The 12,696-nt window shown below is 55.2% G+C and overlaps 1 protein-coding gene across 7 annotated transcripts in view; it reads left to right on the top strand.

Annotated features, from left to right (window-relative positions):
• The first annotated feature begins 1,508 nt into the window (after nucleotides 1-1,508).
• PLA2G6 (phospholipase A2 group VI) overlaps nucleotides 1,509-12,696 on the top strand; it is a 60,389-nt gene continuing 49,201 nt past the window's right edge. The window contains exons 1-2 of one of the 7 annotated variants that reach the window (XM_047865760.1): nucleotides 1,509-1,574; nucleotides 12,416-12,669. In XM_047865760.1, coding sequence (XP_047721716.1) covers nucleotides 12,461-12,669 — 209 coding nt within the window. In that variant the 5' untranslated portion in view covers nucleotides 1,509-1,574; nucleotides 12,416-12,460. Of the gene's footprint in view, nucleotides 1,575-2,279; nucleotides 2,935-7,755; nucleotides 8,582-12,270; nucleotides 12,316-12,415; nucleotides 12,670-12,696 lie in introns of those variants that run through there. The other 6 variants (XM_047865759.1, XM_047865763.1, XM_047865764.1 and 3 more) reach the window with 6 other exon arrangements.

The raw sequence follows: 12,696 nt of genomic DNA, 5'->3' as shown, positions 1-12,696 counted from the left end.
AAACTTGTCTTTCAGACCCACTTTGAATACCCGAGTGGGTGTTTGCTGAAGAATGGGACTCGTCCCGCTGAACCTACATGTTTTCTTGGGTCAGATTACTCTGCAGAGGGAGGAATGCCTGGCCTTTTGCAAGCTTCCTGATAACCATCGCCCTAACTCCACTTGTGTGGGGCGTGGAGAGCAAAATATTTGCAGTGAGAAGTCTGAGTCTTCACCTGGTTCTCTCGACTCAAAGCTGAAACTCTTGAGCAAAATTCAAATTGTGGTTTAGGGACATTTTCTTCACCTGTAAAATGCAAACCAGAGGAACTGCAGGGGCACCTGGGTGGCTCAGTCGATTGAGCATCCAACTTGGGCTCAGGTCATGATCTCATGTTTTGTGGGTTCAAGCCCGGCGTAGGACTCACTACTGTCAGTGCAGAGGCTGCTTCGGATCCTCTGTTCCCCCCTCTCTCTGCCCTTCCCCTGCTTGCACTGTATGTCTCAAAATGAATAAGTAAACTCAAAAACAAACAAAAAAAAAAACAAAAAAGAAAAAGAAAGAGAAAGAAAGAAAAGAAACTACAATTCAGAGATGATGGATGTGAAGTCAAATTATTTTGTAATGGGTATAAGTTCACGTGATCTGCTTGGTCACAAGCAAATCTGTCACTACAACCCAGGCTCCTCTCTTCTCTTCTGCGTCCCTTTCTCAGCATTACTAATCATAACAACGACCATTTGTTGAAATTCCACTATGTGCAGACACAGAGATTAATTTATCTCCAGGTCACAACATCCTTATTAAGGATGAGGAGTCCACAGAGACCAAGTCATTTGCTCAAGTTTCTACTAAAAGATATTTCCCGAGATTAGCTTGCTATAGGGCTGCCAGATAACAACGAATATATATATATATATGTATATATATCTATATGTATATATGTATACACACACACATATATATATACATATACATATTCGTGTATATATATATATACATATATACGTATATGTATATATATATATTTTTAGCACAAATGCACTTAGTGTTTTTTTATTTAAACTGAAAAAGTATTGGTGGTTGAGCCAAAATTCAAATTTAACTGAACGTCTCATATTTTTATTTGCTCAATCTGGGGGTCCCCCGGCAAAACCAAAGCAAGTTCCTCCCCGCGACGCCCTACGTCTCCCTGACACTGGTTCAGACTCCAGACCTCCGGACCCTTTCCGGAGGCGGAAGGCGGAGAAGGCGGAGACTCCTGCCCCTCATCAGCATGTCCACCAACGAGCCGGCGCGAGGACCTTCCGCCCCGCACAGACGTGGCCGCGCTGCGCCGCGGAGGATTGGCTCCAACCCAGAGCCCGGCCTTCCTTGGCGCTGGGAGCCCCTTCCATTGGGCAGTTATAAAACATGGCGGAGCCCCGCCCCCGCCTTCCTCGCACCACCCCCTCGCGGCGCGGGGGCGGGGCCGCAGCGGCGGCCCGGGTAAGGGTTTCGGTGATTGGCGGAGGGCCGTGGCCGGACCGTCACGTGGCCTCGGGCACGTTTGTTTGCGGAAGTAGGAGGAAGTAGATGTGCTGAGTAAGCCGAGGTGAGTGACGGCCCAGGGGAGGCGGGCCTTGAGGGCCCTTCCCAAACCTCCTCCGCGCCCCAATTTCGGTGGTCTCCACCCGGACCCTCCTTCGGACCTCCTTTGTGTTCCCCGGTTTTTAGTCGTGTCCTCCATTGGCCCTCGTGTGACCCCCCTGAGTGCCCGCAACTTCCGCCCTTTGATCCCCCACCGTCCCCAACTTCCATCTGTGACAGCTCTTGTCTCATCTCGAGCTTGTGACACCCCCACCCCCTGGGTCGCCACCTTCGACCCTGGGTCCGTCCTTAGTACCCCGGTCTCCTTGATGTGTCTCTCCTCTATCCTGACTTCCTTAGTGAGGCCTTCCCCGTCTCCCTCCAGCTCCGGTGCCTCTCAATGCCCTCAGCTTTCACTCTGGGCCGCGTTGATTGACCCGTTTCCTTCCTGTGCCTTTGTCAGTGCTCCCCACTTTTCTGCCTCTGTATTCCCATTTGATCCCTCATTTCACCTCTTTTCTGCCTTTCTCCATTTGTTTTTTGTTTTGTTTTGTTTTTTATTTTTTTTTTTAACGTTTATTTATTTTTGAGACAGAGAGAGACAGAGCATGAACGGGGAGGGTCAGAGAGAGGGAGACACAGAATCCGAAACAGGCTCCAGGCTCTGAGCTGTCAGCACAGAGCCCGACGCGGGGCTCGAACTCACGGACCGTGAGATCATGACCGGAGCCGAAGTCGGCCGCCTAACCGACTGAGCCTCCCAGGCACCCCTGCCTTTCTCCATTTGTGTCTCCCTTGTTGTCCATTTTACTCTCCCCCATTTCTGACCCGCTTCTCCTTGCTTGTTGTCTCTCATGTGTCTCCAGATTTCATCTGTCCCTGCTCCCCACCAGATTCCCCGGAGCTTCCTCACCCAGGGTCTCCCAACCCCCCAATCCGTGTCCAGCTCCTGCTCCCAGAGATGCCCTGACATCTGGTGACAGGGAGTGCATGACCTGTGTGACCATGCAACTGAGATGGGCAGGCCCGTGGGTGTGGGACAAGGAGGGCACAGGGCTCAGGGATCTGTGCCCATTTTTTTTTTTTTAGTGGACTATGCATAAACAAATACCTTCCCTTCCCCTGAGCTTCTGGGTCTTTCCCTCACCTGCCCTTTCACCCACCCAACAGGATGTTAGGCAGGTTTGGGTTGGCAACACAGATGCCCCACCCTTGCGCTGAATGCAGCGTTTCTGTTATTGTCTCTGCTTTAAAATGTTCCTGGAGCGTGGAGGCTGTTTTCTGTCCCAAGTCTCAGTTTCCTTACCTGTGAAGGGGGGATTGTATTTCCTGCCCTCAGAAGGCTGCCGGGAGGTTGAAATTTTGAGAAAACGTAGCAGATGAAGGTTCGTAATCGGCACGGTCCTGTACAAACGCATGGGTTTGCTATTGTGTCACAGGCGGGAAAGGGAAAGGCATAAAAGGACAAAAAGCAAGGAGGGAAAGGCAAGAAGGAGGAACGGTGTCTTTCATTTAGCATTTGGCCGTATTTGTGGCTCATCTGCTGTGAGTTAGGCTCTTTTGTGTGTTGCTGCTTTTACCATCCGTTCATTCCTCATTTATTGAACAACTATTTATGGACTGTTTATTATGTTCTGGGCTCCTCTTGACGTAGCCAATGTCATTCCTGTTTCACGTAAGGAAGAGAGGCACCAGGTGTTGAGAGGAGACTAGAGTCCCACCCGTGTGGGCCCCGTGTGATTGCCCTGCTGGGCAAGGGTCACTAGTGTTGTCTCAGGGCCCAGGGCACTTTTTCTCCCTCCTGTGGATTGCTTTCTCGTTAAGGGATAGCATCCTCAAAGGAGAATTTCCTTTTCACTCAGCAGAATGACGTCACCAAGCGATAGAGGAAGTGCTGTGTGTGGGTCTGCAAACATGTGCTGGGTGTGTATGAACGGGGTGAGGGGGTGTAGTGAAGGGACTGTGTTACGAGCTTCACTTCGTAGAGGGTGGCTCCTGGGAGAACATTTTAATAGACCCGTGCCTTAAATGCCTCTTGTCTTTTTTGATCCGTCTTCATTTTTGCGGGCGATCTCATCCGGTCTCATCGCTTTAAGCACCATCTCTACTCTGACAACTCCCAAATTTATGTCTCCAGTCCAGTCTAGGTCTTTCCCCTGGATGATAGACTCACCTGGCTTGCTCAACACCTCAAATGGAGGCCTTTCCAAGTTAAAAGCATTCAGAATTAGGGGCGCCTGGGTGGCGCAGTCGGTTAAGCGGCCGGCTTCGGCCAGGTCACGATCTCGCGGTCCGTGAGTTCGAGCCCCGCGTCGGGCTCTGGGCTGACGGCTCGGAGCCTGGAGCCTGTTTCCGATTCTGTGTCTCCCTCTCTCTCTCTGCCCCTTCCCCGTTCATGCTCTGTCTCTCTCTGTCCCCAAAATAAATAAACGTTGAAAAAAAAAATTAAAAAAAAAAAAAAAAAGCATTCAGAATTAAGCTCCTGACATTCATCTCCTGCGTCCCCTTCGGCCCTGCCCCACCTTCCCCCAAAATCTTCCCTTCGTCCCCGCCCCTTACTTTCCCATCTTTAGGAAATGGCAGTATTCTCTTTTCTTTTCTTTTCTTTCTTTTCTTTTTTTAAATTTAAGTTTATTTATTTATTTTGAGAGAGACAGAGACAGTGTGAGCAGGGGAGGGGCAGAGAGCGAGGAAGAGAGAGAGAGAATCCCGAGCAGGCTTCCACACCGTCAGCACAGAGCCCGACGTGGGGCTCGAACTCACAGACTGTGAGATCATGACCTGAGCCGAAGTCGGACGCTTAACCCACTGAGCCACCCAGCTGCCCCTTCTTTCTTTTTTAACGATTTTGTTTTGCTTTGTTTTTTGTTTTTGTTTTTTTCTAAATTTATTTTTGAGACCGGGAGAGACAGAGCAGGAGTGGGGGAGGGGCAGAGAGAGAGGGAGACCCAGAATCGGAAGCAGGCTCCAGGCTCCGAGCCGTCAGCCCAGAGCCCGACGCGGGGCTCGAACTCACGGACCGCGAAATCACGACCTAAGCCGAAGGGGGACACTGAACCAACCGAGCCACCCAGGTGCCCCAGAAAATGGCAGTATTCTTCTTCAGTTGCTTAGACCAGGGCTGTGAGGTTATCCTCGAAGCCTCTCTACACCCTGCCGTCTCTATGTTGCTCACACCAGCGGAATCTCTGCTGTTAGAACAATGCCTGCCACAGAGTAGGGCCTCGATAAATATTTATAGAGTGATTCATAAAATGGGCCACCCTGTACCTAGGCACGAGCCCAAAGATCTCTTCGGGCGATCGGTGTCTCCCGTCCTTGGGAGCCCCAGCAACACATCTGGGGCAGCCCGCTGTCAGCTGTGGTCCAGCCAAGCAGAGCAAATGAAAAAAGAAACCTTCTCCCCCCTTGAAGGGCGTTTGCCTCTGGCGCGTGTGAATGGCGCTGCGTTTTCAGACGTGAGCCTTAGCTTTCGGAGGACAAGAGGTTGACCTGCGAGCCACGCGGCCACTTTCCGTTCAGGCTTTCTCCTTGAAGGCAGTTTGAGGATGACGAGATGGCGTGCCAGCGGCAGACCCCTTGGGTGCAGAGCCTGGCAAGTTACATAACGTCCTGTGCCTCAGTTTCCCGTGTGCAACGTGGATGGAAGTCCACCTTCTCTTAGGAGAGTCGTGAAGATTAAATGCGATAATTGCCTCAGCCACCTGGTGAGGTGCTGGGTGCCCCGTGGGTGCTGCGTGCACGTGGCAGTGTTGTTTCCTGGGTACAGGGACGGGAGCCAGCTCTCCTCGTTCCTCACTCACATCAGGAGTTTGGGATGCGCTGGGATCAAAGAGAACATCTGAAGGAACCTTTTGGTTTGGAGGCAGCTTCGGCGGCCCAGAGCCTGGAGGGGGGATGGAAAGAAAGGACATTTGACCTACCCCTACTTTCATCCAGTCTTGTCTCATGCACTAATGGAGCACCGACTGTTTGCAGGCCCTGTGCATACCGCAGTTCAGGAGTCCAAAGAAGAAGCCACCAAGGGCCACCTGCCTGGGTGGCTCAGGCGGTTAAGCTTCCGACTCTTGATCTCAGCTCGGGTGTGGATCTCAGGGTCGTGAGTTCAAGCCCCGTGTTGGGCTCCGCCTGGGGCGTGAAGCCTACTTTAAAATTTAAAAAATTAAATAAAAGGAGAAGAAGCCATGAGTCCAGCCACCAGGCAGTACCTCCCACTTCTTTTCTCTGGGCCTCGGTTTCCCTGTGTGCCAGACAGGGACAGCACTCGCACCTTCCTTCCTTCTCGGGTGTTTGTGAGCTTTGGGACAGCCAACAGAGGTGGGACATGTTTGCCAGCCATAAAATGGGGTGGTCTCGTGAGAGGGCCTCATGAGGCAGTGCGCTCACGTGTTGAGAGGTGCGGCCGGCGGGCCGAAGGAAGGAAGGCGGTGCTCGGCCTGGGCTCGGTGCCCTGACCACCCTGCCCGGGCAGTGGACCGGGGGGACACATCAGCCGCACAGGAGGGATCGCTGGCCCGTGCCAATTGTTCCAATCATGGGACATCCTGTCCTAAGCAGCCGGGGCTCGGGAAGCCTGATTTACAACTTGAGCGGTCCTGTGTGTGCTCCCAGGATCCCCCACGAGGCCAGGCCTGTGAGGTCAGCTTCCTGGCCCGGCTGCCTGTGGGATCCTGTCACGCACCTCTCCCGGGCAGCTGTCCCGGGCCGCTGGCTGGGCTTCGTCCAGAAGGAAGCAGAGGGCTTAAAGAGGTCCCCTGCTTAGACTCGGAATGAGCTCAGCTTCAGGTGTATAAAGCCAGACTTTCCAGACCAAAGCTCGGTGCCACTCGGGAAGCCCAGCAGGTGCCCGTGCTCGCGACCTGAGCCGAAGTCGGACGCCCAGCCGACTGAGCCACCCAGGCGCCCCGAAACATGTATTAAAGGTCCACTATTCGTTGGGAGCAGCGTGCCATGTGCTTGGGTAAAATAAATAGAGGATAGCAACCCAAGCCAACAGATGCACCGTCATCACCACGGGAGAAATGCTCCTTTGGGGGAGCCGCTGGGCTGTGTGAGGGTGTCCGCAGGGCTGAGAGTAGGGGAGGCTTAGGGTATGACTTTTAGATGCGGTGTCCTGTGAGCCGGTCCTTGAAGGACGCGGAGGGTTTTTTCGTTTGTCTGACGGTGCGAGCGTACCATGAGGCAGAGGAGGAAAGCAGGGGAACACAGTCTAGGCAGGGGTGTGTGTGCAGGTGCGGGGAGGCCCGGGGCGGGGGGCATGTTCCAGGAGGTCTCTGGTGCAGCGTGGCTGGAGGAGGGGTGCAGGAGGTGGGCTCGGCCAGCTCCTGTGGGCGCTTGCCTCCCTGGCCCGGAGCTTGGGCTGCCTCTGGAAGGTGGTGGGAAGTCTGTGGGCAGGTGGGGGCATCCGATCTGCATCCTGCGGTAGGCACAGAGGGGCTGTAGGGCTGGACAGGCCGACCTGGCTTTCGTGTCGCACGGGCACCGAAAGGATATAGTGCAAGCTGGGAGTGTGGCAGGGGGGACCTGTGTGGCACCCTGAGTCTCCACAGGGGGCAGCTGGGCCTTGAAGGACAGGCAGAAGCTGTGACAGAGATGAGAGAGAGTGGTGGCGGGGGCAGGGAGAGGACGATCCGGGTAGGACAGGTAGACAGTTTGAAGACGCGGGGCCACCCCTGTCGCTGAAAGAGAGAACTGTCCCAAGGAGGAGGACGGGGGACGGGGTCCAGGACCTGGCGGCTTTGCACTTCCTCCCTTGCTTGACCCCTGCCTGGGGTCCCTTGGGGACTTCCCGGCAGAGGTGGAACCAGACGTTTGGGGACGCAGTTCTCCACAACCACCGCTGTAACCAGCCCACGTGCTCCCTGTTCCTTATGGCACTTCTTCAGCTGTGTCGTCTGCAAGCTAATTAATTAATTTAGAGAGAAGAGAGCGAGCAGGGTAGGGGCAGAGAGAGGGAGAGAGAATCCCAAGCAGGCTCTGCGCTGACAGCGGTGGGGGGGAGCCTGACGTGGGGCTCAAACTCCCAAACCGTGAGATGGTGACCCGAGTCGAAACCAAGAGTCGGAGGCTCAACCCACTGAGCCTGCCCCCACCCCCCCCACCCCCCCCCCCCGCCCCAGGCGTCCCCCGAGCACGGCTTTAAATTAGACGCTGGCAGAGTGGCTCCGTGGCGACCAGTCTTCATGTTGATCCAGCAGTGCCCGTGGTGCCCATCCACGCCGCCCAGGACCCGCGAAGATGCTCGTCCCCGGACGTGTCATACGGGCCGTCTCCCTATCTTCCCACAGGTTCTCTTGTGCTCCGTCTGTGGGGTGGCCTTTCACCCGGGACCCCACTGCAAAGTTCAGCTCAAGAATCACGTTGTGCAGTCCTCCTTTCCTGACTCTTCCCCCCACCCCCACCCCCCACCAGGGGACAGAGACTGGGCTTGGGTCCCCCCGGGGCTACTCATTTTATGAACCCAACCGGCCGCTTCCGGGGAACTCACCAGAGACGCCACCCGTTGGTTCCAATCTGCCTGTGACCCCAGTACTGTTTCTTTTTTTGTTTTGTTTTCTTTTTTGGTGGACATCGGTATGTCCCACTTGAACTTGCCCTTCCCACACCCACAGTCTGAGGCCTCCGCGGGCCTCAGTTACTTTATCTCTAAAATGGGGACACTAGGACGCGTCCTTCCTGCCTGACAGGTCCTCTCCCCTAGGGGCGCCTCACCCAGCAGAAGAAGACTTTCTGAGTCTTCCCTGAAGAAACCAAGCAGGCGGGCTGGGCCTTTGACAGGGGATGGGTCAGCAAGAATAAGGAGAAGAGGCCAGAGAAATCCGGCCTCACTGAAGGGAAGACGTAGGTGACACCCGGAAATCGCAGGAGTGCAGAGGCGGGACTGTCAGCGTCCCCCTACCACAAAAGCTCTTGCTTTTCTGCTTGTGGCATCTGAGAGCTGCTCAAAGCCTTAGGTGCCCAGGAGCGGACAGTCCCTGCCAGATGACCTTGGTGTCCCCTGCGCCACCACCTACGTGCAGGGAGCAAGCCCAGGTGAGGAGCCATAGAGACCGGGTGTCAGCAGATGAAAGCGAGTGTTGATGATCTGGGGAGGGAGGTCAAGGGCAAGTAGCTGTGAGAAGCCAGAGTGGGGAGGAAGGCAGGGGTGAGGGGGTTGGGGGGGGGGGGCGCTGTTCCCATGGCAGCCTGCTCCCCAGCCCCGCGTGCTCCCCGCTGCAGCCGCGTGCTCCCCCCTGCAGCCTCGCTGGAAACAACGTGGGCTCCAAGGTCAGGGGCAGGATGGGAGGGAGAGCGCAGAAGCGAAGCAAGAGGGAAGCACAGGCATGCGCTCTGTCTGCTTCTCACTTGCTGCTTTCCGGGCTGGTCTGTTATGATTGTTCCAGGATGTGGCCCAGGGGTTTCATTTCCTTTCTTCCACCTTGTGATAACAATGGCCCCTGTTTGTGTGCCCACGGTCGGCCAGCGTCTGGGACGCTTTCCCTCCATTGTGTCATTTCACCCTCACGCCCACCCTGGAAGCCTCCGGGTGATGGCCAGACCTGTCCTTTCTGTGGCCAGGCTGTCGTCAGCATGTGGGAGGCAGCCCGGCCACCAGCCCCAGGACCCTGAGGAAGGCGTCTTCTCCTCTGGGGCCGGATGTCTACTTTTCCATCCAGCTGGTCGCCCGTGGTGACTCTCCCCTCAACCTCCAGTGGGCTCATGGGCGCTGGTGCTCTGGACTGTACCCACTGCCTCTGAGCCCCTCGCCTGGTGCCACCCGCCTGCTCTCTGGGAAGCCTCTGTGCTGCTTTTCTTTTCTCTTTTTTGTTTTCTCTTTTTTAAAAATGTGTATTTTTGAGAGAGAGGGAGAGACAGAGCATGAGTAGGGGAGGGGCAGAGAGAGAGGGAGACACAGCATCCAAAGCAGGCTCCAGGCTCCGAGCCGTCCGCACAGAGCTCGACGCGGGGCTCGAACTCACGGACCGCGAGATCGTGACCTGAGCCGAAATCAGAGGCTTAACGGACTGAGCCACCCGGGCGCCCCTGTGTTGATTTTCTAAGCCGGTCCTGACCCCCGTGGGTCCCCATGTCCCCAGCTGTGGGCCCCAGGGGCTCAGCCTGCACTCCTACTTTCTTTAAAAAAATAGAATCATCACACACACAAAATCCTTTTCCATTCCATTGGACAAATAGGAAAAAGGGGGGGGGGGGGAAATGGCCCACGAACCCAGTATCCTCATCTCCCCTTCGTATTTTGGTATTTTTCTATCCCTTCCGTCGTGGTTGTTGTGTAATTTTTACTCAGTTAAATTATGTTTTCACAGGCTTGCTGTGGGCCACGCCTGTGCCAGGGGTGAGTGCACGTTGGTGAAAAGACCAAGCACCTGTCCTTAAGAAGCTCAGACTCTCTCTAGAGCCAGCCTGTCTGGCTCTAACTCTTGTCCTTCGCCCACTCGCTGTGTGACCTTGGGCCCGTTGCTTTACCTCTCTGTTCCTTGATTTTCTCACAGGTGCGACGAGGATGATAATGGTAACAATTTCATAGGGTGGTGGTGCAGATTAAAGATGAATGTGTGTCAAGTTCTTGGCCCAGGGCCAGAGAGCACAGAGAGGCACGTGAGTGTTTGGTCTGGCTGGTGTGACGTCAGGCAGGAGGGTCAAGGAGAGGAAGGACATAGCAGATAGACAGCTCAACAGTGGACAGGCAAGGCGGTGCGAGACAGCCCTGCTTTCTGGAACCTTGTGAGGTTTGGAGCCCAGTGGGCGGGACCGACCGGGAGAGGCTGCGCGGAGAGGCAGGGGCCTTGCGGTCAAGTTTGCAGTTCGCAAAGTTTGCAGTTCACAAATAGCACAGGGAGCGTCGAGGACTCGACGCCACAGAGCCTGTAACACCACCGCGTGCTTCCTGAGCTGTAACGGTCACCGTCACTGTCTCTCGTGACTCCAGGGGCTCTCTGGAGCAAACACGGCGGAATTTACAATTCCTGTAATGTTGGGTGTAGAAGTTACTTCCGTTTCTGGGTGAAAACAAACATTGTTGCCGCGCACACTGATGCGTGTGCCACGCCTTCTGTCTCGGAGGCGTCTTTTCCAGGGACAATTTCCCATGCTGTCTTTTGGGGTCCCTCCCGTCTCCTCTGGCTATGGGGAGGGGCGCAGCCCCCCCCCCCCCCCCCCAGCACCTCTGTCCTTTCCGCTCCCAAGGGCAGGAGAAAGAAGGACCTTGGCACAGGTCTAAACATTCTTAAGGAGGTTTTCATTTAACCTCAGAGCACACGAGAGGTGAGCACTGTCCTCACTTTAAAGGGGACACTGAGGCTCACAGCCTGCCCCCGCCACATCTTATTACTGATCATAAGAGGAAGGCTGCTGCACAGCTCTAGAGCACTTTCAAAACTCTGCAAGCACGGTCTCCGAGCCTCAGTTTCCTTATCTGTCAGAGGGAGGGCGATCGGAGTAAAGAGGACTAATAATGTTTATTGAACGTTTGCTGTCTGCAGGTTCTGTTACTGGGCACCGTTACGGTTCTCACGGTGCACGTAAGGACACTGAGACACAGAGAGGTTAAGTGACTTGCCCGAGGACACACAGCTGGTAAAGATTTGAACAGTTTTGCTCCGGCACCCTGCCTCGTGTGGTTTTCTCAGAATGGAATGAGACAGTCACGTAAGATGCTTGGCTCAGGGCCTGTTGCCCAGTCAGGCAGGGCTCAGTAAACGTCCCCTGGTGTAATTATCGTCATCGACCCTTGTTCCCTTCCTAGGTGGTTCTTCGTAGGCTTCTTGTTCTTTTTATCCCCAAGCTCGATCCTCTCCTCAAGAGCTGGGCCAGAGTGTGGCCAGTGTCCGTTCACATGTCCACCCTCCCCCGGGGTGCCCACACTCCCGACCCGGAGCCAGAGGGCAGCCTGTAGCTAAATGTCACCCAGCTTTGGTGGCCCTGCCTCAGGAACGCAGTATGCTTTCTGGGAGCCTAGGCAACAGTGAGACGTCTGATTCTGTCGTCCCAACTGGGAACAGTTTCCACGGCAGAAACCGTGACCCTTTGAATCTGACACGTAAATGTGTTTCCTTCCAAACACATGTTTGTGGTGTGTAAGTCTTGACGTTCACGTTCATTGCCGAGGCACTTGGGAAGCCGAGGCACTTGGAGACCAACGCTTCCAGTCCCCCCGCCCCCGATGGAGTGTGGGACGATCCTGGTCCCCTTGCGGCTTCTTGTAGAGACGGGACACTGGCTTCGTTTGCAGAATTGAAATGACTCATGGCAAGCTTTCTGAATGCTAAAATCCTGACTCTGAACCTCAGGTAGCAAGAACCCCTCCATCTGGACAGAGCAGTATCGTCTATGTGTATTCATGTCTGCCATCTTCTTCTTTTTTTAAGTTTATTTATTTATTTATTTTGAGAGAGAGAGAGAGAGAGAGAGAGAGAGAGAGAGAGAGAATCCCAAGCCGACTCCATGCTGTCAGTGCAGAGCCCGACACGGGGCTCGAACTTGCGAACTGTGACATCATGACCCGAGCTGAGATCAAGAGTCGGACAGACACTTAACCGGCTGAGCCATCCAGGCGCCCCTTTGTCTGCCGTCTCGTTGAGTGACACGGCTCCACACTACAGACGGGGAAACTGAGGCTCCGTTGGGGAAACTGGTCAGGAAGCAGGAGGGGTCTGGTCCCCTGGGTGTGGTGGCAGCTTCCCATCAGGCCTCCTGACCCCCTACCCAGTGTCATTTCTCTTTCTCTCCCTCCTTTCCAGGTCCCTCCAGGCCCAGAACCAGCAGCACTGGTGGGGAGCGATCTGGGAGCCAGTGCAGGAAACTGCTACCCTTGGTGAGGTGGGCATGGGAGACCGAGCCCAGCTGACCAGAGACCCCGTTTTCTTCCAGACCGAGGGGGCAGGTGGCAGGGCCTCCCCACCTGCCCCGCGGAAGATGCAGTTCTTTGGGCGCCTGGTCAACACCCTCAATAGCGTCACCAACTTGTTCTCGAACCCGTTCCGGGTGAAGGAGGTGGCTGTGGCGGACTACGTCTCGAGTGGCCGGATTCGGGAGGAAGGGCAGCTGGTTCTGTTCCAGAACTTTCCCAGCCACACATGGGACTGCGTCCTGGTCAACCCCAGGAACTCACAGAACGGATTCCGGTGGGTGACGACGGGCTCCCGCACGCA

This window comes from Prionailurus viverrinus, chromosome B4 (genome assembly GCF_022837055.1).
Source record: "Prionailurus viverrinus isolate Anna chromosome B4, UM_Priviv_1.0, whole genome shotgun sequence".
NCBI classification, from domain to species: domain Eukaryota; kingdom Metazoa; phylum Chordata; class Mammalia; order Carnivora; family Felidae; genus Prionailurus; species Prionailurus viverrinus.
Note: the sequence above shows the minus strand (reverse complement) of the source record. Positions and strands in the feature narration are given on the sequence as shown.